General features: G+C 37.0%; 1 protein-coding gene and 1 long non-coding RNA gene across 6 annotated transcripts in view; one reads left to right on the forward strand and one right to left on the reverse strand.

Moving 5' to 3' along the window:
• UBE3D (ubiquitin protein ligase E3D) overlaps positions 1-26,241 on the reverse strand; it is a 240,374-nt gene that overhangs the window by 170,963 nt on the left and 43,170 nt on the right. For all 5 annotated transcript variants that reach the window (XM_023254158.2, XM_023254157.2, XM_006931866.5 and 2 more), the window contains exons 7-8: positions 25,212-25,320; positions 22,209-22,372 (exon numbers count right to left, since the gene is read on the reverse strand). In XM_023254158.2, the coding sequence (XP_023109926.1) occupies positions 22,209-22,372; positions 25,212-25,320 (273 nt within the window). The remainder of the gene's footprint in view (positions 1-22,208; positions 22,373-25,211; positions 25,321-26,241) is intronic.
• Positions 818-26,137, forward strand: LOC123385451. Its single transcript, XR_006597972.1, has 2 exons — positions 818-945; positions 25,118-26,137. It is a non-coding gene; the product is annotated as an uncharacterized LOC123385451 (long non-coding RNA).

The raw sequence follows: 26,241 nt of genomic DNA on the forward strand, positions 1-26,241 counted from the left end.
CGTGGCTGTTTCAATAAAGTTTTATTTACAAAACACAAAGGAGTTGGGTGAGGAGTGCATCTGGACTTGTCCTGCTGGCTATAGTTTGCCCACCCCTGATCTAAAGCAATCAAGCACACTTTGGAAAGAGAACTGTCTCACATGACCATGTTAGTTGTTTTCACTTTTTAAAGCTCCATTCATTCCAGTCTTCATCAGCAAATACACATCAATTACTTATATATAAGAGATGTTTCCCACAATGAAACCTTTCTACTTCTCTGGCCCTCACTGCTCTATTTCCTCTGAATAAAAACAGATTTGTAGCCTTTCAGAGATTAAGAGCTCTGTTTAGAAGCTAATGCAAGCTTTGAATACTTGCCACAAAAATGCACATACACCACACATAATTTTTTATCCAATTTCATGGGATTCACAGACACCCTGAAATGTGCTGGAAGTGAGGGCAAAATGTCTAAGAACTCCAGGTTTCTGTCTTATCTCTTTGAGTTAGTTATCTACTGCTACTAATAACGACCCCCAAATTGGGCAGCTTAAAACAACAATCATCTGACAATTTCTGTGGGACAGGAATCTAGAAACAACTTAGCAAGGTGTCTCTGGTTCAGGCTCTCTCATGGGGCTGTAATCAAGATGTCAGCAGGGGCTGCAGTCATCTGAAGGCTGGGATGGGGCCCCAGTATCCGCATACTGACAGCTGGATCCCCTGAGAGTGAGTGAGACACACAACCAAAAGGAATCCACTGTGCCTTTTATGACCTACTCTCAGAATTTACACTTTGTCACATCCACATTGTTCTATACATTAGAAGTGTTTCACTAGGTCCAGCCCACACCCAAGAGCCAGGGGAATTAAGCTCTACCTCTTAAAGGGAGGAAGAAAGAATTTGTGGGCATATTTAAAAACCATCACACATCTCCACGTAACCCAGTGATACCAAGAAGGTAGGATTCTATTTAATCTGCCGGTAATACCTCAGTGTTCCTAGCTTATCAAATAAATACCTGGCACTGATTCATTAATACACTGAGTTAGGCAGGGATCAGGTAGTTTTTCATAATAATCCTGTGAATTTGGTAGCATACCACTTTTAGAAGTATCTAAATAGAATCTTTATTTAGCTTTCACAAATGAATTAAACTATAAAATGAAGAATGGATGGTGATTCCTGAGCTATGCTGCCATGGCTTAAGCAAATCTTCTTCCCCCCAAAATTTTGGTTTAGGGAGATTTATATAAGAAGGTAAAAAGGACAAATTTTGTTGATAAGAAAGAGCTATCACTTTGAAAATTAAAAAAAAAAAAAAGAAAAAAAAAAGAACAGCATAGCAGTCCCTAGCTAATTAAGATTTACCTTCCAAACTGGCTAAACATAAACTATCATCCCCCTGAGCACTTCCTGAATTCCCAACTTTTGGAATTTTCCCTTCAGGTTTTTCACCAAGGCTTTGATTATCTATAAACCTGCCAAGCACATAGCCCCAGGAGGTAGAGCTGCCAGGCATAATCAATATGGTCGGAGAGAGGTAGATGTACATGTCACATTAGCATTAATTAGTGTCACCTGCAAAAGTCCCAAGTGCATCAATAAAAAATTAAGATCTTCATGTAAAAAAAAAAAAAAAAGCCCTAGGTTAAAAATTTTCCATTAAATTTTCTTCACTTTCAATTGATTTCAGTGCAAATATGCACAGAGTTTATATAAATATTCCAAGATGTCAAATAAGCCCTCCAACATTTATAGGTCACGTCTCCAAGGTACAGAAATGGGATCTGTAGTTAGTCTGTGTCTGTAAAAACATCTGCATTCTTTAAGGGAAGGCAAAGTAGGAGAAACCGAATTTTCCAATGGAAATATGAAACTGGAAGCAGGAAGATAGCTTTGGGACAGTTGGTTACCTCTACACCTTTTCTCCTCCTGGCCAGACATGGGCACTATGGTGAATTAACACTCGATGATACATGTATACTTGCGTAACAGCTCCAGTAGTTGTAATTCCTCATAGGCCAGCTTACTCCTAGTTACAATCCAGGGAGCCTAGCACATGGACAGAGTCCAATATGAGTGGCTGATGTATATATTGATGCTTTGGGACATATTTTATATTATGAACCATCCTAGAGATTTGAGTCCTCTAGTAAAAACTAACTTTGCCTTTGGGGTATTTTCCGTGCAGTCACCAGAACATATAATACATATACTAGATTAATACCACATATACATTAATCCCATTCCTAGATATATGTTCTACAAAAGCAAGAGATTCATTGTTTTCATTCACTAATGTGTACCTATCACCTGACACATTAGTTGAATGCATGAACAAACACATAAACAAATATTCTACCTTACCTGTATGTACAGTAGGGTAAGGCTGTCATGAATATGTTAGCAAAATACAATTCATTCTTTGAGTGGTTTAAAACATATTAAATTTATAATTGTAAATAAATATAAATTCTTTTATGAATTCCCTTCCCTTGGTATATAAACACTCTTGGAAATCATCAACACGTGACTTCTTTCAGTCTATTCCCCTTGCTGGATGTAACCAAGCTATACTTGACATACACTGACACCTACTGGCTGATGGAAAATGTGTTCTGTGTGCATATATACATTCTACAATCTTTCTTTCTTAAATTCTTATTTTCCAACTTCAATTCATGTAATATCAGAAAGTCTCTCTACATTCACTTTGCTCCACTGATATACAGGATTCTGTGCAATTTTTCAAAGGTATATTCTTTGGACCTGGTGTTCCCATGAAAAAGGGTTCCATGATCACCTAAGATTCCTAAGTGCTAAGTGCTATGTTTTCCTCTTAACAATTCACATTGAACTTTGGACTATTAAGATGCTGAGCAGCATAGCAGTAAAGATGCTTGTATAAAATTTCACTGAGCCCACTGAGTCACAAATTTGTTTAATAACAAAAATGATAACAATAATAAGTAACCATTATTGCATAGTAAGAATCTCAGTATTATTTGACTATGGCATCCTTTTTTGCTCCCACAAAAAAACCTATTAATATCTTTATTAATACATTTTGGGAAATGCATCCTGCAATTTCCTATCTTTTCTCAGGATGTCTCTTTTTCAACCTCCTGCCCCCATTATCTTTCCCTCCCTTAATTCTCAGATCAAATGCTACCTTCTCTATGAAATTTTTCTTAGAATTAATGAGAAAGCCATTTGTTTATGTCTGTCATAGGACAGAGCATGCATACCTTCTAGAGCTTTTATGTAACTTGTTAGTTTCCAAGATTAAACACTGAAACTCTGGAAGTAAAAATTCTGTCTCATCTATATTTTTATCTTCTATATCTCTAAGCAGAAAGTTTTACACACAGGAAGCCTAAGTGAACGTCTGTTGAACTGAATCGGAGGCTAAGTACTGCATGCATTAAATACTTGCAGCAAGAGAAAACTAACCTTCGGTTTATAAGACAAACTAAACACAACAGAGCTTGTGATCACACTGTTTAAAATGCTTATAAATGTTCCATACAGTTAAGTATACTTACCCCAAAAGATGAGGAAATTAAGGCCCAGATTGGAGGTTATCACTTGGCCTGGCAATGTAGCTAGTCAATGGAAAATCTGGAATGAGATTCCATGTCTAACTCCAATCCCATACTCTTCCCATTTTAAAATGTCAAATGTACTCCTACAACTTCTAAGTGCCCCAAATGTTTCAGGTCATCTCAATATCAAATGCCCTAACAATCACCCCCAATTACAAATAGGGGAATCACTTCTGTGACTGACTTACTTCAGAGTGAAGTCCCATCCCAGATATGATTATTAAATTTAAGAAATACATTTCCACAACTGAATCATGAAGCCCTATGCCCAATTTCTTCAATTAGAAGATAACACAGTCACTTTAATCTTTCTAGGTTCACACTACTCTTACAGAACACATTTGCTGAATTATATGTAAAGTGCACTAATAATTTGCATGTATCTATAAGTATCTGAAGAACTGTTTGGGTAGGAATTTTGCTAAGGACAAGGTATTTCCAGATAATCTCCTACCCTAAAGTTCTGTTTTCACCGCAGTTGTTTCTTTAAACACAGACCAAGAGTTTCATCAAAGAGGTAAAAAGTGGCTGGTAAGCCAACGTGGATCTGGAGGTTTTACAATGACTAAGCCTGTAACCCTGCACTGGGAAAAGAATGGGGTGAATAGACAAGTAGCTATTGGAATTAGGTCCAAAGAAGCCCAGGGAAAGCAAATCGGGTAGGAGACCTAAATGAAAACTCAATGTGGAGAAGGCTGAAAAAACCAAGTATCTGCAAAGGAGCTGAGCATGTGAGTCAAATGTGGAAAAGAGAAGGAAGGAGGTCAGCCCAAGATGCGTTAACATGGGTAGGAGCCATTTGTGAGTGCATGGTGTAAAAATAGATTAAGATGGGCTTGGGAGCAGCCAATTAAGACTGGTGTTTGCAACTAGCAGGGAAAAAGAGAAGACATTGAAATTAGGTTTAGAGGCAGAAGCCAAGTTTAGGCTTCATTAGGTAGGTAAAAAGAGTGGATTAGTTAATCTTACTTGGGGGCTAACAGGAAAGAGGTTTGATGGTATCAATCTGAAGAGTCCAAAAGCAGCACTTAGTAAATAAATAAATCCATTTACGTGAGTGTGTGTGTGTGTGGGGGGGGGGGGGGGGGGGGTGGGTGGGTGTGTTTGACTTTTACAGGCAGTGTTTTTTGATGGTACTGTGAGTACTGACATAAGGACATAGCCAAAGGTTTTGAAGACAGACCTGTTTTTGAATCCTAAGTCTATTACATCTTAGCTGTGCCTCATTGGGCAAGTAACCTCAATTTCTAGGACTTGTTCTAACCACAGCACTTTGACACATGTTATAAGGATTCAGTGGTACAATGTATTAAAAAGCTTAGAACAAGTCTGATACGTAGTAAAGTCTTGAAAATAGTTAATATTTTGTTAGGTCATTAAAACCACTATACTTATCCTTATATCTTTAAAGACATAAAGAGAAGGGGATTTATAGGAAGCTTACAAAAAAGAACAGACAGATGCGCAGAAAACAAACAAAAAAAAATATTACTCCCAAGGAGAAGAAAAGTAGAATGACAATCTATAGTCTCTATATAAACCTTATTTGAACCCAGACACTTCTATTCAGAAAACTCAACTATGTCTGAATAACTTTTCAGAGTTAACTTGAACAACCTAGCACATAAAATGTCAGCTGTGCCTCCCAACCTCCCCCTTTTGGCCTTATCGATTTAGAAACAAACTCCGTGATAAAATTAGCAAGGTTAAGTCACTTCACCAGTAAAGATATCATTATTTTATGTTGCTAAAAGGAGAAAAATTATGGAAATAAGAGGTGCTAGGAAAATAAGAGTTAAAAAAAATCTAGAAACCCACAGGGCTTAGAATAAATTTTTATATATTTATCTTTATATAATTCCCTAGGATGTAAGGAATAGTTTATTAGCCATGCACAATAGGAGAAAAAAATTTGTAGGTCTCTAATGAAGACCTTACACATGTAAGAATACTTATAAACAAAAATATCAATTTCCATATCAATCCTTCTCTTATAGAAATACCACAAAAATAATATGGACATTGGTTGAAATAGAAAGCTTCGAGTCCTGTGGGTAATTATAAACTCTTAAACACAATGAACTATGTATGACATGCACAGATGAATGATTTGAGAAGCTGGAGAATGCCATTCTGATTGGACATGACAGAGGATGTGGCAGGCATAGGACAAAGCAGGACTAATGAGGTTAAAACAGAGCCAGGCTGTAGAAGACCTCACATACTAATCCAAGGAGATAAAGACTTTGGATAGGCGGAAGGAAGCAGAGGAGTGATACAATTGGGGATGGCCAGGCTGGCTGCAGAAGGTAAACTGGATTAGAGAGTTCTGACAGGCTGAAGAGACACACATAACCTCCACACAAAGAATAGTAATACCCCTGAACTAGGTTGGTAACAATGCTGAAGAGAACAAAAATAATACATATGAAGAAGATTTTGAAATAACACTGGACATGACCTCCTAACTGGTTGCAAGTAGGGGAATTAGGAGACAATTAATGGCCAACTTCAGGATTTGAGCCTGGGTGACTGGGAAAATCAAGATGCCACTGATAGATACAAATGGAAGGAAAACATACACTCTCCAGGAACGTTAATGAATTTCTTCTACGTCACACATATTGAATATAAGAAGCCAGTGGGACATCTGGCAGAGACAACCTAGAGACAAAACAGAGATGTAAGCAAAGAACCTAAGTGAAAGGCAGGTCTGAAAATGTAGACTTGAAAGTTTTTACTCAACAGAAATTAGAGTTTCTACAATGAGAGCAGATGGACTTTAGCAAAAGGGAAAACGAAGTCAGGGACATGGTTTCAGGCTACAGGAAAAAGAAATGGCAAAGGAGGAAGAGAAGAGGTCAAAACAAAGGAAAGGAAAGAGACCAAAGAAGCCAGAAGAAAACCAAAAGAAGACCAAGACAAATGCCTTGAAGAATAAGTGGTGAATAAAAACGAATGCTAAGGACTGAGAAAAAGCACATGATTTCGCTTATCAGATGACCCACTTGAGATCTGTGGATCATTAGCTTCAGTAAATAATTGAAGTAAAAACATAAGTGGACATGTTAGAAAGAAGACCTCTTTAAACATGATCCAAAAGTAAAAGGCCACCAATTCCAATTTTAATTTTGATACGATTGGATTATGACAGGATCATAATAATATGAACAGGCTATTCCCAAAAGAGAAAATTCAAATGGATGGTAAACATAAATACAGATGTTCAACCAAAGTAAGGAAAACACATATTTAAAAAAGATGCAGTTGTATCAGATTGACCAAAATTAATAAACCTGATGGTATCAAACACTGAAATAGGTATGAGGAGAAGGGTAAAAGGGCTGACTAGAATAGCCCCTAGGAGAACAACAATATCTATTAAAATTTCAAATACCAGTAGTAAGGACCACTCCCACTCTCCAATAAAAAGAATCAGAGCTCCTTGTTATGGCAGATTCTAGAGATGGAGGAGTGAAAATATGAATCTGGAGCATTTTACAGCATCAGAAAGGAAAAGGGTGATCAAAATTTAAAAATATGGAGGCATGTCAAAGGGATCCAGGAGCCATCCTAAAAGAGCTCTCAATGGCCAAAACTAGAACAATTTGAGCAAAAGAAAATAAATCAATAAGCATGTAAATAACAAAGTATATAACATAGTATTGGATTATAACCCAAGGTATAAAATAAATATACATGAGTCCATCAGATAAAAATAATCGAATAAAGGGGTGCCTGGCTGGCTCAGTTGGTTGAGCGACTGACTTCGGCTCAGGTCATGATCTCACGGTTTGTGAGTTTGTGAGTTCGAGCCCCGCGTCGGGCTCTGTGCTGACAGCTCAGAGCCTGGAGCCTGCTTCGGATTCTGTGTCTCCCTCTCTCTCTGCCCCTCCCCCACTCATGCTCTGCCTCTCTCTGTCTCAGAAATAAATAAACATTAAAAAAAATAATTGAATAAATAAAAGAAACAAATCTTCCTCATGTAAAAATTCCAAATAATATATATAGATAGCACTATAATATATATAGACAGCACTATATATAATATATATAGATAGCACCTCTTTTTCAGGAGATGAGGCTAACCTTTCTCCCTCCTCTTTGAGTGTCGGCTGGACTCAGTGACTTAATTCCAAAGAACAGAATGTGGAAAAGGAAAAACAGTCACTTCACAGTGAAAAAACTGGCCAACATCACCTAGCCAAGTGATCACGGTGAACATCACCAGTGATGGCTGTGGATACTCTGTACCTCCTGATATAAAATGAGGATATTCTTTCCCAAACCCACCATCTCAGTCCAATCAAATGTATCAACTAAACCCAAAGTAAAAGACAGTTAAGAAAATGTTTAACCAGTGCTTCTGAAAAATATGAAATTGTTTAAGACCAGAAGAGACAAAGGAGACACAATGAATTAATGCAATGCAGTATCACAGACTGGATCCTGGAATAAAAAAAGAACGCTACGGATTTCAAGCTGTACTACAAAGCTGTAATCATCAAGACAGTATGGTACTAGCATAAAAACAGATGCTCAGATCAATGGAACAGAATAGAGAACCCAGAAATGGACCCCCAAACATATGGCCAACTAATCTTTGACAAAGCAGGAAAGAATATCCAATGGAATAAAGACAGTCTCTTCAGCAAGTGGTGCTGGGAAAACTGGACAGTGACATGCAGAAAAATGAACCTGGACCACTTTCTTACACCATACACAAAAATAAACTCAAAATGGATGAAAGACCTCAATGTAAGACAGGAAGTCATCAAAATCCTTGAGGAGAAAGCAGGCAAAAACCTCTTTGACCTTGTCCACAGCAACTTCTTACTCAACACATCTCCAGAGGCAAGGGGAACAAAAGCAAAAATGAAATACTGGGACCTCATCAAAATAAAAAGCACAGCAAAGGAAACAATCAGCAAAAGTAAAAGGCAACTGATGGAATGGGAGAAGATATTTGCCAAACGACATATCAGATAAAGGGTTAGTATCCAAAATCTATAAAGAACTTATCACACTCAACACCCAAAAAACAATCCAGTGAAGAAATGGGCAAAAGACATGAATAGACACTTCTCCAAAGAGAAGTGGCCAACCAACACATGAAAAAATGTTCAACATCACTCATCAGGGAAATATAAATCAAAACCTCAATGAGATACCACCTCACACCTGTCAGAATGGCTAACATTAACAACTCAGGCAACAACAGATGTTGGCAAGGATGCGGAGAAAGAAGATCTCTTTTGCACTGCTGGTGGGAATGCAAACTGGTGCAGCCACTCTGGAAAATAGTCTGGAGGTTCCTCAAAAAATTAAAAATAGAACTACCCAATGACCCAGCAACTGCACTACCATGTATTTATCCAAGGGATACAGGTATGCTGTTTCGAAGGGACACACGCACCCCAATGTTTATAGCAGTACTATCAACAATAGCCAAAGTATGGAAAGAGCCCAAGTGTCCATCAATGGATGCATGGATAAAGAAGATGTGGTATATATATGTATGTGTGTGTGTGTGTGTGTGTGTGTGTGTATATATATATATATGTATATATATGTATGTATATATATATATATACATACATAAAAAATATATATATATGAAAAAGTATTATTTGGCAATCAAAAAGAATGAAATCTTGCCATTTGCAACTACATGGATGGAACTAGAGGGTATTATGCTAAGCGAAATTAGCCAGAGAAAGACAAATATCATATGACTTCCCTCATATGAGGACTTTAAGACAGAACAGATGAACATAAGGGAAGGGAAGCAAAAATAATACAAAAACAGGGAGGAGGACAAAACATAAGAGACTCATAAACATGGAGAACAAACAGAGGGTTACTGGAGGGGTTGTGGGAGGGGGGATGGGCTAAATGGGTAAGGGGCATTAAGGAATCTACTCCTGAAATCATTGTTGCACTATATGCTAACTTGCATGTAAATTAAAAAAAAAAAATTAAAAAAAAAAAAGAACGTTAGAAGACTTGGTGAAATCCAAATAAATCTGGGAATTTAGTTAATATTAATCCACCAATGTTGGTTTTTCAGTTTTAAAAAAGGTGTCATGGTGATGTAAGATAATATTAGGCAAAACTGGAACTGGGTCAAGGGTATATATACAGGAACCATCTATACTATCTTTGCAACTTTTCTATAAATCTAAAACTACTCCCAAAATAAAAAGTTTATTTAAAAAAATGTAAATTAACTCTATCCCAGGAGCAGCAACTCCACTTCTTCCCATCCACTTTAAACAAGTCCTTGCAGAATTTCACAAGGAGGTATGTACAAGGCTCTTCACTGCAGAACTGTTACTATCAAAGAAAAAAAAATTAAAATAATTGCAACAGAATGACTAAAGAAACCATGAAATATCTATATTATGGAATATTATAAAGCACTTAAAATGAAATATCTACATGTATTGGGAAGATATAATGCTGAGTGAAAAAATAGACTGTGGAAGGGTACTATGAGATATGGTAAGAAAAATGAAAAGATAACACACAAAACCTTTCTATATACACTCCTGGGGCATTTATAAACATGTCTATGTTGACATAAAGAGTGTTCACAGTGGCGACTTATATAGGGGAAACTAGAATTCAAGATGGTGGCCAAGGGGATTTGAGTTTTATTCCAAGATGTTGAATTTATTGTACAAGAAGAATGCCTACATTATTTACCTGGGGAATTACAAGTGATTAATTTTTTAAGGTAGGGAGAAAATTTTCCTCTAACATTAGAGAGAAAATGGCAGGGTAAGGTTCTGGCAGTTGCTATGGTGCAATAATGCAGAGGGCATCCCATGGAGACCAGCAGTATTACTGGAGGCCCTTGGCCGGAAGCCCAGCCTAGGTCCCTGAGACAAGCACTTACTCTCCTGGTAGATGTTACGACAGCAGCTGGCCTTAACACTGGAGAGGCCAATAATGTCATGTTCAATGTATTTTGTTTCCAATAGAGGTGCAAGCACCTCAATGCCTTGAGGGCTCGTGCAGCCACCTAGATTAAAAAAAAAAAAAAAAAACCCATGTTCTACTGAAAGAAACTGACTCCAACTGACCTTAGAATCCAAGGTTTATTTTACACTCACTGTCAAGAACAAAAGCAGAGCCAATCAGGACTACTGCCGTTGTTTTAGATGACAAATGTCAAACTATTCTGGCAGATATGGAAGATACTGCCCTTTTCTTTTATACTCATTATCCTACATTAAGCCACATTGAACTTCCTTATAAGATAGGACTACAAAAACACATGGAATAGGTTGGAGAAAATTTAACTCAGAGCATATATTTAAATAAGTGCTTAAAGCTCCATTTAAAATACTACAGTTTTCCTTAATATGTTTTAAAGAGATCATTTCCCGCCAGTAATCAGATATTTTTAAAATAACATTTGAGAAGCTTTAGCTATACAATTAAAAGTAAGTTTCTCCTCTACCATAGCTAAATACATTTCAGATGATGAGAAGCCAAGGCCCCCTTCCAACTCTCAGTCTTCATTCAAACAGGTCACAGAGATTCTGTAGTTCATCATTTTAATAGCACAAAATTAACACAATACTCTTTGCACTGAGACAATAAAACTTGAACCCTGCTGAACCCAATTGCGCTTTCTCTGTGCTTACATTTAGGTAAATGATATGCTGGAAAAAGTCACACTATAAATTCACAATTGCAACCCTCAACAGGCAATGAACACCACCAACCACTCCCACACATCTCTAGTTATCTCACTCACCTCCTCTCCAAATGACCATTTTGAATCTTATCCATTCTCCTCAAACCTCCAACAGTCCACTACACCACCCCTTTCCCTCTTATGCCTCTCCCTACACCACTCCTATTTTATAGATAAAATAGATGCCATAGAGGACCAAGTCCCTTATCTTCCCAAAACCTAGTATGCAAACCTGTTCCATCCACTCCAATTTTGACCTTCCCTCCTGTAACAGAAAGGAAATTATCCCTACTCCCAAGGCTAGTTTGAGATACCAGCCCCTCCTATCCTGTCAAAATCAATCACCACTTCTTTCTCATGTGTAATCAACCTCTTCCTCTTAACAGGATCCTTTCTATTGGCTTTTAAATCGGCTCAAGAGGATCTAACCCCACCTGCCTGGCTTCATCAGCTTCCCATCCCCTCAGATCTCTCCTTCCCTTCAAAGCCAAACTTCTCAAAACAGTTGTCCATACGTGTCTCTGTCACATCAGCTGCCACGCACTGCTCCCCCATTCCAATATAGCTCCCAGCTCTGTCACCTGACAAAACAATTCCTGCTAAGGTCATGATGACTTTTTCAATCTAAATCCAATACATGTTTTATATCCAACATCTTATCTGACCTCTCAGCAGGATCTGACCACTTATTTCTTCTTAAAGTACTTTCTTCTTCCCTCAGCCTCTATGAAAATTTCCTCCTAGCCCTCTGGTTGCTCCTCCATCTCCTCTCCAGGCTCACCCTCCTTTATCTGGCCCATAAATGTGGTAGTTCTTCACAGCTCAGTCCTTCCACCTCTCTTCCTAAACAATCCCACCCCTGCCCTTGGCTTCAATTATGACCAATATGCAGATGACTCACGAATTTAAAAACCCAGCCCAAAGCCTGCATCAGAACTCCAGGTCTGCATATTAACTTTGTTTGCTATTTCCTCTTGAATGACTCAAATGTAACTCAAACTCAATACATATAAAACTGATCCTCATGATCTTCTCCCAAACTTGATCTTCTTCCAACATTATCTATCCCAATAAATAATGGTTTGGTTCCAAATTCAATCAATCACAAACACTGCAATATTACTATCTCTCCAATCTATCTTAGCTACTGTCACCCACTATAGTCATTTCTCTTGGGCTTTTGCAACAGCCTCCTATGTGATCTACCATAACCATCTGTTCCCTGGTTGGTGGCCAGAATACACTTTTGGAAGCATAAACTCACCCTTCTCTTTAGACAAAACATTTAATAGATTCTTACTGTTCTTAGGATAAACACAAAGACAAAGCTCTTTAAAAATGCCTTTAAGATCCTGAGTTGGCCTGCCTCCTCCCTACCCTTTTCCTGTTCCTCACTCTATTCCAGAGTAGCCACCTGGGTCTTCTTCCCAGCTCTTGTCTTCACTGTGCTCGTTCTCACCACTGGCCTTTTATATAGCTTTCTCCCTTGCCCAGAGACTCTTCACACAGTCTCCTGCTTCTCATCTTTCAGACAGCAGTTAAGCATAAGTTCTTCCTGGAATCCCATCCCGACTTGGTTGGTCGCTCTATGATTTGCTCTCTTAACACTATCTAGCTCTTTTTCATAGTACTGATTGTATTGCAATTTTGCATTTATTTGTCCTTCCCAGTAGACTCCACTAAGGTCTACAATGCAAGGAATCAGATCTCTTTTAGCTCAATTTTGTATTTCTAGTATCTAGCACAGTAGTATGCATTTAATAACTATGCTGAATCAACAAATGAATGACCATCTACAACACTTGAGGTTGAAAACTTCTCTGCTAAATGTCCAAATTCAATGGGTTCTTGAAATCAAGTCACTTTTGTTTGGGACCACTGTAAATGCCTTCTTCCCTTTATATCTAAATTACCTAAAATAGCCCTGGAAAATGAATCCCTAGCTCCAGCTTGCTTTTCTCTGATTCACCCTATGTAAAGCTGATAGGATGCTGGGGCAACATCTTCTTATGGGCAGTCAAGATGGTAATAGAAAAGGGGACCAAGTGGGGAAAAAAAGACTGCAAAAGGAAAGGGAAGCTTGAAACCATTCATTTGAGGCTGGTAAGAAAAACTCTAGGACCAAATGTTAGATTATCTTAACATGTGAAGAGATGTCATATTCAAGAATCAACAGATTAATTTTTGGTAGCTCTGGATGAAAGCTTCTGGCAGACAGAGCTCAGCTCGATAAGAGGAAGACCATTCAGTCAATTAGAACTATCTCAGTGTGGTCACTCTTTTTAAAGCAGTAACTGTGTCATGACCCAGTGAATTCAAACCTTGTCTGGTGAAAGGCATAGCACAGAGAATGGTGGTTCTCAAGCATTTTTGTATCAGTGGTGGAAATCTTTCTTCAAACAAAAGTTTTGGGGAGAACCTCATATGCCAGACCAATACATGGGAGCATCTCTGTGGGCAGATGACTGCCACCTCCCCACTCCCCACCCAACCCCTCTCTGCCACTGCAACAGGAGCAGCCTACTGGCAGTTTCTACGTAGAAACATGCATGCTTCCCCTGCCCAGTCCTTCTCAGCTTTTACTGAGGTGGGGGTGGAGTGGAGGACAGTACTTCTCTTTTTTCCATTTTCTTTGATCAGCTAATGAATATGATTTTTCCATGAAAATCCTTTCCTCAACATAAATGTAGATTCGGTTCTTTTCAAAGAATTTTTCTGTGTACGTTTACCATGTTGCCTTAACTTTACTGTAAATTCCTTTATGGCACTAATCTTTGGTCTCCTGCTTTGGAATCACATATAATACCAAGTATAGTAGGAGGTAATAAAAAAAGAGGAAAGAAAAACCCAAACCCTTCTGATGTGAAAAGTGAAGGCAATTACTCCAGGTCTGATCCATAAAAATACCTAACACATGAATAGAAAACACAGGGAAGTGAAGAAACAATTTCATATACACATTCTCCATGTTTTAGCCAATCCCAGTCCCCTCTCCCTTTTTACCCCCACAGATCACGATTATACTTGTCTCATTCTTTCCTCAGAAGAAGGAAAGCAGATTCTTTCCAGAAAGCAGTTCCAAGAGATGGAATGCTTTTCATAGGAAAACCTGCTTTGACTGGTATCTCTAGGGAAAAAGCTCACTCTTATTATATGTCCTGGTCTTATTTCCTGTATCTTCTTTAATGATTATAATTCATGGATAAGAATTCCAAATAAAAAAGTTTGAATTTAGACCACTGTACTTACACAGTGCACTCACAGGAGGGATTTTTCCAATTACAAATTAAAGAAGCTTGTGCTCCACTTGCTTCATAATGTAGAACAATTTCTAGGTGAGTAAGTCTAGGTGATAATAGCAGTGGTGACAAATGTATGAAAAGTACTTTCCAAAGAAGCATTTCTATTTTCCCAGAGGTATTTGATAACTTTTATGTATTTTTAGGTTAATTTCCTTTTAATGGATTCCTGTTCTAAGAAGCTAAGGCAATGGACTTCTGAAAAAAAATCACATTTGTATCCTTCAATTCTGATTTTAGAAGATCAGATATGGACAGGGTATAAATCAGAAGTTTCCACCGCTGATGTTATGTATTAAGATGCATAAATATTTACTGAATATAGTATAGTAAGCAGTATATTTTGGGGAGTAATCAAAATGCTGACACATTCTAAACTATCAAAGGAATTGTTCTTGAGGAAGAACATACATTTATAGTGACATTTTCAAATCTCCTAAAATTTTATGGTGAGGGACTCTACATGATATAATGAAAAATAACTGAATTTGGAATCAGGACAACCTGGCTCAAATTCTGGCTCTATTACCAACTAATAAAGTGACTAATTATTTCTCTTACTGCACCTCAGTTTCCTCATTTATAAAATATAAGACTTGGACATTCACATCTGAAGTTTAAATTAATCCTACTCTACAAAAGGAATGCCCCTAATTAGAGTGCACTGACAATATCACCTTGTGACTTCTATGTGGAGACATAGAAGACATAGAAATGATTTAATAAAGTGCTTTTTAGGAGTTGGTGACACACTTATCAATTCATTCACTTACTTGCTCATTCACTCATTTTAGCATCATATTCACACACTATCCAAATAAATTCATGTCAAGTGTTCTAGTAGGTTATGTAATTTTTAAGTAACAGGTCTTATATATTCTGCTAGATATAAAATTAGCATAAATTAACATTTGGTTTATGTTTTCATCAATCAAAAAGGACAAAGGCCTCTAAATCTCCTAAAAATCACCTAATTTTATCTCAGGCAATGATAGTCTCTGACACATCAGGTATGAGCACCTCAATTAACCATACTTTAGCAATGATTTTATGAAAGTGACACAGAAAACACAGGGAACAAAGTAAAACTAAATGGAATTACATTAAAAACTTTTGTGCATCAAAAGACACAATCAATAGATGCAATAAAAAAAGTGACCTCGGGGCGCCTGGATGCCTTGGTCAGTTAAGCATCTGACTCTTCATATTGGCTCAGGTCATGATCTTGCAGTTGTGAGATCAAGCCCCATGTCGTGCTCTGTGCTGAGCGTGGAGCCTATTTAGGATTCTCTCTGTCCCTCTCTCTCTGCACCCGCCCCCCCCCAACTCTCAAAATAAATAAGTAAACTTAAAAAATGCAATGGAATGAGAAAAAATATTTGCAGGCCACATGTCAAATAAAGAGTTAATATCAGAATATATTAACTCCAACAATTCAACAACAAAAAAATCAAGTAACCTGATTAAAAAAAATGGGTAAAGAACTTGAACAGACATTTCTCCAGAGATATAAAAATGGCCAACAAGCATATGAAAAGATGCTCAATATCACTAATCATCAGAGAAATGCCAATCAAAACCACAATAAGATACCACCTCACAGCCATGTGGACGGCTACTATTAAAAAACCAGAAAACAGGGGCACCTGGCTGGCTCAGTCGGTGGAGCATGCAATTCTTGATCTCGGCGTTGTGAGTTCAAGCCCTGTGTTGTGTGTAAATATTACTTAAAAACAAAATCTTAAAAAAAACAAACAAAAAACCAGAAACAGAAAATAATGTGTTGGTAAGAATGTGGAGAAATTAGAACCACTATTAGTGGGAATGTAAAATGCTGCAACTACCATGGAAAACAGTATGGAGGTTCCTCAAAAAATTAAAAACAGAACTACCATTCAATCCAGCAGTCCTATCTCTGGGTATATATCCAAAAGAATTGAAAGCAGGGTCTCCAAGAGATATTTGCACACCAAGGTCACCGCCGCACTGTTCAAAATGCACAAGAAGCAATCCAAATGTCCACTGAGCGATGAATGGATAATCAAAAAGCGTTCAATGGAATAATACTCAACTTCAAAAAGAAAGGCAATCTTGTTACATGCTACAACATAGATGAACCACCTTAACGACGTTATGGTAAGTGAAATAAACTAGTCACAAAAAGACAATACTCCATGATTCCACATATATGAAATATCTAAAGTGGTCAGTATTATGAACTGAATTGTGTTCTCCACAAATTCACATGTTGAATACGAACAGTTAGGGCTCTAACCCCCAATGGGACTGTATTTGGAGACAGGGCCTTTCAAGGAGTACTTAAGTTGACTGAGGTCATAAGAATGGGGCTCTAATCAGATAGAACTGCTGTCCTTATCAGAAGAGGAAGAGAAGCAAGAACTTCTTCCATCTCCACCCCCTCTCATCTTTCTCTTTGTTCTCACAAACGGAAGGGGTCATGCGCGGTGCACACAGTGAGAGGGAGGTTGTCTACAAGCCCGTGTGAGAGGCCTTACCAGAAACCATCCTGACGGCACCTTGATCCTGGACTTCTAGTCACCAGAGCCTTTGAGAAAATAAGTTTCTGGTTTTTAAGTCATCCAGTCTTTGGCACTTTGTTATGCCAGGCGTAGCAGACTAACACACTCATTTTATTTTATTTTATTTTATTTTATTTTATTTTATTTTATTTTTAATTTATTTTTAAAAAATTTTATTTTATTTATTTTATTTTATTTTATTTTATTTTATTTTATTTTATTTTATTTTATTTTATTTTCTACTTTATTTTAATACATAAAATAGAATAGTGGTTACCAGGGGCTGGGGGATAGAGGGAGAAAGAATTGTCTAATGGGTATAGAGTTTTCAGCTGCAAAATAAAAAAGCTCTGGCGATCTCATTTTGGAAAATGTGGGAAAACGTGGGAAGATCCACTACCAATAATAGGACTCATGACTTAAAACAATGAAGAGAATTCAATTTAGCTTTTAAAAAAAGCCCACTGCTTTGCACTTAGTGATTACATTCCCTAAATTCTTTTCTCTTATAGACATAAGAACAAAGAACTTAAAACCTATAAAATTCTTCATCATTGTTAATTAAAAATAAATCTAGTTTTCACATTTCCCTAAAGAAAATGAGCGAAGTATAACAATAAACATTTATGTTAGGTTTGTCCTTATCCTTTTTACTCTAACTTAACTTAACGTGTGGGATTATAGAGGTTTAGGCTCACGCTGCAGTAAAATTTCTCTTATTTGCTGGCCTAAAAAAAATTTCCAGAAATTAGTGGGCTGTGCCACCCAGACGGAAAAGGTAGACACGGCTGGGTTTCAGGAGATAATCCACAACAGGGTTTTTCAACGTTGGCACTACTAGCATTTGGGGCTGGATCATTCTTTGTTGTTGAGGCTCTCTGAGGCATTGTAGGATGTTTAAGAGCATCCTAGGCTTTACCTACTAGATTCTAGTAGCCCCTCAAGTTGTGACAACCAAAAATGTCCCAGACATTGCCAAATATCCCCTCAGGGGCAAAATGACTCCCATTCTAGAAAATAGGAGGCCATGGATGAATTGATGATTTAGCACAAACTGCAGAAGTAGTTAAGATAGGGTGGTCCAAAGCTAAAAAGTTAATATTTATGATCTAAATTCTGATATACAAACTAAACAATATAAGTTGTAAGATAATTGTGGGCAAGGGGTACGGGGATAAAAAACAATAGACTTCAAAATGTCAAGAGACATGTGTGTCTATTGCTAGAAAGAAAGAACATTCTAAATATGTTACTTGCCACTTTTTGTGTGTGTCCTCAAGGAACTAAAACCATAGTTACATTTGCTATTTTCCTCTTTTAGACTGCCATCTGGCAATCCACACTTCCACTAAAAAAAAAAAAAAAAATTGCAACCAATTGGACTAAAATAGTTAATGCACCACCCCACATGCCAAAAATATGCCAGGGAATCTACGGTTTGCTCAGTAATGCCCCCAAAGAAAGAAACTAATGTCTCTTAAAAGACAACGTCCTTGAAAGACAAAAGCAAGTAACTAGCAGAATGCTTACCCAACTTGTGAAGTTCCCCTCCTACCTTCCGGGGATAAAGAATCAAACAGTAGAAGAAGAAAACAAAAGCAGTTATACACAACAGGCAAACTGAAGTCACCAAACTCATTTATTATATCCCTAAGACATGACATACAAAGTTAAAAAAGGAAAAAAAAAGTCCACTAATCAAATACAGAACACAACTGACTATAGTCATTGTATTTCCAGTGTCATGGTAATTTGTTAGGAATGAGCGAAATAATGAGACAGTGCATCGAATCTCTGTCACACAACTCAAAACAGGCAGTGTAAAGATTCTTCACGATAATGAATATAAGGTTCATCACAGTAACTTAGTCTACCACCGCTTCCTTTTTCTTAGCACCCAAAAGTTGTCAAAAGACAAACTGTCACAACCAAACTGGTATATCCTTAGAGTTCTCTTTCACAAATCCATAAAGGCAGTTACCAACAGAGGAACAGCAATTATCAAATATAAAAATAAGCAGAAAATGATGTACCATTCATTTGACAAATGTTTTGTTAAATGTGACCACAAATTTTCTATACTGAGAACTTCTACAAGAACTCACCTAGATGTAGTAAGGAGCAAGACGCACAAGGTCCTGGTTCACAAGGAGTATACATCTTAGCACATGAATTCTAGTGGAATTATCAAACATTTGCGGAAAGTAACACCGTAAAGCAAAGTTAGAAACACAAGGAACGTTTTCAAAGAGAGGAGAGTTAACACCCAAAGAAAAGAGTTAACAGAGAGAACAGAAGACTTGAAGTATCATTATTGGTATCACAGATACTGAGAGAACAATTCATTTGTAAGACAGAACGGATTGTGACATAAGAGAACATTTTGAATAAACACATTTAGATACATCTGTATGAAATCTTAGAAAAACAATGATAAAGAGAAATCCTATAGGTTTTCAGAGAGATAACATATAAGAGATTTTCAGATACTCAAGGATTGACTACAGTCCAACTTTAACAGTACATAAAAGAGCGGATTTCATCAAATCAATGAAACAAAGACTAGTAAGTGAAAAACCAAACTGTAAAAAGATATATACTATACAGTACTATTTGTAAATATTTTTAAAACATCAAATATTTTTATGGAAATGGACTTATACAATAAAAATATAAAACCACTTATGGCCATGATACGTAAGAGGGAAGCAAGGGGAGCCTGGGCGGCTCAGTTGGTTGCGCATCCAACTCTTGATTTCAGCTCAGGTCATGATCTTGCAGTTTTGTGAGTTCAGGCTCTGTGTCAGGCTCTGTGCTGACAGTGAGGAGCCTGTTTGGGATTCTCTCTCTTTCTCCCTCTCTCTCCACCCCTCCCCTCTGTCTCTCTCAAAATAAATAAAGTTTAAAAATATATTAAAAAAAAAAAAGAGGGAAGCAAATAGGTCAGGTCAGGGCAGTGGCTTGATACTTCCCTAAGAAGAAACTGCCACCATCACCAGAATCATACATGATCTCAACATAGAGGACAGAGTTCAGGAGACAGGGAGAAAAGAAGAAATGCAAAACCTTATTAAGGAAAAGTCTTTTCTCTTACTGCAGGTAAGAAGGGACTACTATGTAACAAATTAGCAATTAAAAAAAAAAGGAAAGTAAATATAACAATATTAACATCAGGCAAATTGGAATTAAGCGGAAATAGCATTACATAGAAGGACAGCAAAAATCTCTTCTGGATAAAATATGCAATTAGTCAAGTTGTCATGGCACAAATATTTATGTACCTAATAACATAGCTTCAAAATATACAATGCAAAAACTGATATCAAAATCAGAAGAAAATAACTTATTCATAATCATAGTGTGATTTAACACATCCTTCTCAAAAGTCCACATTTCAAATAAATAAAAAACATAAAAGATTTTAACAAGCTTCACCACATAAATCCACATGAATCTGTAAAGGCACACACAAACACAGAAGTAAATGTAGAATACAAGCAACAAAGAGCTTAAAAGGTAACTATGTATTAGGCCATACACGTGCACACATACATACACACACCAAAGTGCCCAAAACATCAAAGCATAAGCCAGAGTCTCTGATCATACCTCAAAACAACAAAAGGATCTGTATCTGACCTGTTTCATTTAGACTGGCATCAGATGGACAAAAATCTAAATGGCAGTTTGGGTGACGTTACAGAAAAATGGGCATTTATAGATACTTCAGGTAGGAATATAAATTTGCAATGCCTTTTTACAAAGTAACTAGTATTATCTATCAAAATTTTAAATGTTGTACCATTGCTTCAGCAATTCTACTTCTAGAAATCCCTCATAAAAAAAGTACACATAATTACAAACCAAATTTGTATAACGACACACAATGAAATGTTACTTATAGCAGCAAAATGGTAATAACCCAAGTATCTATCAACAGAAAAACAGTTAAATTATTTATAGTACACCCATTACATAAAATGCAAAGCACTGACTTGTAAAGAATCTCCCAGGACACAGTGTTGCTTTCTTTTTAAGTGTAAAAAATACACATGTATCTTCCAAATTATGTTAAGATGAAAAATAAATAGAAAAAGGAATTGAAGAATATACAACATACTTTTTACTTCCAGAAAGGGGCATGATGGAGAACTTTCACATTTTACTTTATGTATGTCTCAACTGTTTAAATATTTTATGATTGGTACTGCTTATATATTCCAAAAAAAAAAAAAGATGAGCAATTTTTCAAAATTTCGTATTTACTTCCTAGAAAACAACTGGCATCTTTCTGTTCTTAGTCCAAATTTGATCAAACCCATTGGAGAGTACAGGACAAGTATAAACTCCAATCTGTTCTCTCTGCCAGGAACACTGCTCTCTCAGATAAAGCTCACTCCTTCACTTCAAGTTTTCCACTTAAATATCGTCTTAGGAAACATCCTTGACTTTTCAACATAAAATGACAACCTCCTACACCCATCCTACTCCTCCCCAACTACTTTACCTTGCTTTGTATTTCAGGAGAGTAATTTAACACCTGTGTTTTGTGATAATAGTACCTACCCCACAGGGTTGTTGTTAGGCTTAAATGAGCTAGAAGCCCTCAGATGAGTGCCTGACTCTTTCGCAGGAGCCACGAGTCACATGGCCACATTGGTCGTGGTTTTAAACCTTTTTTGTTTATGGTCTGCCTTCCCCCCATTAGAATGACAATCCCAGGAAGAAAGGACTAGGTTTTTTTCACCATTGCATCCCCAATGCCTGGAAAGTGCTTATCAGTAAATATTCATAGCTTTTGATGCCTGATTAAGTACTACAGCCATATGCGTAGACAGCTGAGATTACAAGAAAAAGACAATTATTTTCAGTAAAAGCAAGCTTTCTACACATTAGCATGAATCATCTTTAATAATTCAATCTACTTGAAAGCGTAACATTTAGCAGTACAACTCCTAGAAGCTTCAAATAGGGAAGTGGCATAGTACCATTTAATTCATTAATTTCTCAACACCAAATGGCAAAAGAAACTAAACAACGTGGAATGAGAAAACAAACACACAACTTACTTTTCATTCCTACTTTTGACACATGGCTGGTAGAGGACCTTGACAGCATTCCAGGCAGAACTGGAATCTGCCTTTAAGATGTCTTCCAACAGAGGGAATTTTGTGATACCTCTGGAACTTCCCAAAGATTCAATCACCAAACTGTCTGAGTTTAAAAGCCATAGCTAAAGATACGGAGAGAAAAGTCCAAGTATAAGGATATCATTATCACTCATTATCATATTTCATACCATCACTAAAAAACAAAACACAAATAAAACTATAAAATACCAGAAAATAAAACAGGAGAACCATGTATATAATTTTTAAGTACGGTAAGTCTTTCAAAGTATAACATCTGGTAGAGTCACTGAGATTATAAAAGTTGAAAAAAGAAAAAAGAGAAAGAGACAACCAACTAGGAGAAACTATTTAATAGTATATAACAAAGGTATTATCTATAATATATACAGCTCCCAGGAAACAATAAGGGGGCAAAAACAGCCCAACAGAAATAAAGGCAAAGAATATGTACAGAATTAACAGAAGGAATAAGTGATAAACATATAAAAATGTTAATATAACTAGCAATAAGGAAATGTGAAAATCATCTGCCACCTTTTTCCACTTATCAGATTTGCAAGTACAACAAGATGGCACCATCCAGTTCAGAAGAGGGGTCTGGACTGCTAGCAGAAGAGTGTTTTGGGATTTGGATGCCTGCTGTTCATTGAGGAGCTCAGCAGGGGTCTGGCTTCAGCCTTACCCCATGGGGAGCTCTGAAGCAAGAATCCCACCCACAAAATCTGTCCCACCTTCAGACAGGAGGCCCCTTCTTTTTGCACAACAGGGTCAAATCAATGGCAGTAGGTGGACCAGAGCAGGGGTGGGAAGAGGTAACTTTCTGAACAAGGTGACATCTGTCACATAAGGGCAAGTCTCTGGAGAAGAGGCAGCTGAGTGCCATTAGCAGTCCACACCTCTCAGCAGCTGGGAAATGGGTCTATCAGCCTGAGTAAAGGGGATCTGGGCGGGGTACCAAGAATGCCTCACTATACGGGATAAATTAATACAGCTTCTCTGGAGGATGATAATTATCAATTTAAAATACACAAATTCTAATACCGTATTAGATTAAAAAGGTCTGTTTCTAAAGAAGTGCTAAAATACACATGCGAAGATCACTTTCATTGCCGCACTGTCTTTAACAGCCACACACTGGAATTCTAGACCTTAAAGACGCTGATCTACATTTACACTAACAAGAAACAATCCTTATGATACACTGCTGTGTGGAGTAAACATATTGAAGAAAAATGCTCATCATATGATTCTGGTATGTTTTACAAACAAAAGCAAAATGTGAGTGTATGAACATGTAGTCATATATGAATGGGGGGAAATGTTGGAAGTGCACATACCAAATTAATAATTTTTACCTTCAAATACTATGATATAGCAAGACAGTAGAGAAGACAAGGTGGAGGAATACCACTGCCACATTCTTTACACTGTCTGTTTCAAGAATGTATTACTTTTATAACAAAGACATTTTTTGAATTTAAATATTATATTAGTAGTAGATTTTAAAAGTTCCTATTCCTGAGTTTTAACTTGAAAACCTTACAGTAAAAGAAAATTAAAACTAATTTCAGACTATGACTATCAGGCATACTCAGTATTAACTTCAGTCAAAAAGTATTTTAGTTTTGGTAGAAATTATCTGAGTCAGAGAAGCATGGGGTCCCCATAATGGATGGCCAGCTACGAAGCCACACCTAACAACAACCTAACCCCCTGCCTCCTTCGAGCTACCATGTTTCCCTATTAGCTTGGGAGTTCCTTAATGGCATTTTTTGCCCTACCCTCAACACCTAGAACAGTGCCTTTATAATAAGAAATGTTCAATATATGTTTACTGGTTGAATAAAATAGATATGGAGGCAGAAAAGAGACTTGGGCCTTAAGATTCTCATATAAGTGGTCCAAATTCTTTTCTGCAGACCATTATTTCTAACAGCAACAGTATAATAGTAGATGCTTGTGGTACATGAAGGAAAGGATTCTGTTAACTGCAGGGCCTCTTATCCCAAACTTGCCACTCTTTCTCAAACATCAATGTGTTAACATCAGGATCTCAAAGAGGTATCTGCACCCCTGCGTTCACTGCAGCACCATTTACAACAGCCAAGATGCGGAAACAATCTAAATGTCCATCAACAGATGAATGGATAAAACAAATGTGCTGCATACATACAATGGGTTACTCAGCCTTAAAAAAGAAGGAAACCTTGTAATATCCAACAACACAGATGAACTTTGAGGACAGTATGCCAAGTAAAATAAGCCAGACACCGAAGGACAGTACTGCCGGATTCCACTTACATAAGGAATCTAAAACAGTCCAACAGATAGAAGCAGAGAGTAGAATGATGGCTGCCAAAGGCTGGAAGGAGGGAGAAATGGAGAGTTGCTAATGAAAAGAGTATAAAGTTAAAGTTAGGCAAGACGAATAAGTACTAGAGATCTGCGTATTATATTGTGCCTATAATTAACAATACTGTTAGCATGCACTTAAAAATCTATGAAGAGGGTAGATCTCACATGAAGTGTCTTACCACATACACACATATATATAAAAACAGGAGCAACAGAATATATTTTAAACATAAGAGTATCAAAAAGGAAAAACAGAAAAATCAATAGGGGGAAAAAAGTGACAGAGACAGAACTGTGTTATACTGACCAAGAAAAGTCATTAACAACTTAGAGTGAAAAACTTTATTTTGTGGTATGAGCAGGTTTCAGGTTTTATTTTTCTCTATATCCCCAGTACCTAGCACATAAAGCCACTTGCTCTTTTGTCATTGAGTTTGGTTTGGGAATTCAATGGATATTACAAATTAAGTATTTGATCATTTATTTTCTAGACCTGAGAATTAAGAAAAGAGAATGGCAAGACTAAAGAATTTCTGAGACCCTGGATTACCAGGCTACAGAAAGATGGGAGAAATAACGTCTTACCAAGATGTACACTTTGCCATCATGACCTTGAATAGTGAATCTAAAAGTGCTTCTAGCAGTGGAGAGTTCCACCAGACACTGGGCGATAACACTCTGTACAAACTGGGACCTGTTTGAACAGAAATCAATTTTCACAATGTGCCTCTCATAATAACTCTCACTGGCAAGAGGAACCAAAAATACCCACAGGGTACCTAAAAGGCAGAGGCGTGTGCAGCCAGACTTTTCTATATGCTGCTCATTCCTTCACAGACTGTGCTAATGTGGATTTTAATATATTTTAATGTATTTGTGTTTGCTCCAGTCTTCTTATAACCTATTCTCCAATCCTTAATACATTTCCCACCCTGAACCTAACTATTCCCTGACTGAATAAAAAAAATACTGTATTAGACATGTTAATATTCCACTTGTGCTATAGCACATTAAAAAGTGAGTTAAAAAAGAAGGCGAGATGCTTCCTCCCAAACATTAGACATCTACAATGATTTCCATTTGGACCCCCTCAAAAAGTCAGAGCTGAGGTACAGAATCAAAGTATTTACAGGAGGATAAATTTTAAGGTTAAAATCAGATTGCCATAATTTTCAGATATCCATAAATGAATTGAAAGATATGCTACAATTAACTTCTGTTTGCAAACTAAAAAGATTCCAAGAAAGAAAACACTAGTGGATTTAGTGGCTAAGTAACATTTTTAAAAAAAACACAGGAGTTGTTTGAAAACTGACCCACGTTTCACATTTTAAATAAGTCAAATTAAAACAGAAATAATTATTCAAAACCTATTGGTGATTAGGTTGTAAGAACTTGGATATCTGGCAAATAGAAGCACAAAAAGCTTTCAGAATTTGAAGATGTTAATATAAGCACATTTGTTTATGCCAATTTGTAAGCAAGCCATAAATGAATCCTCAAATCTTGTATATGTGTGGTTTGCTTCAACTGTCTAAAAGCCTTTCTCAAGGATTTTTATTTTTTTCCCCAATAAGGAGGTATAAATAAAAATGAATTCCCAAATAATCAATTG

The sequence above is a fragment of the Felis catus genome, chromosome B2 (assembly GCF_018350175.1).
Source record: "Felis catus isolate Fca126 chromosome B2, F.catus_Fca126_mat1.0, whole genome shotgun sequence".
NCBI lineage: Eukaryota > Metazoa > Chordata > Mammalia > Carnivora > Felidae > Felis > Felis catus.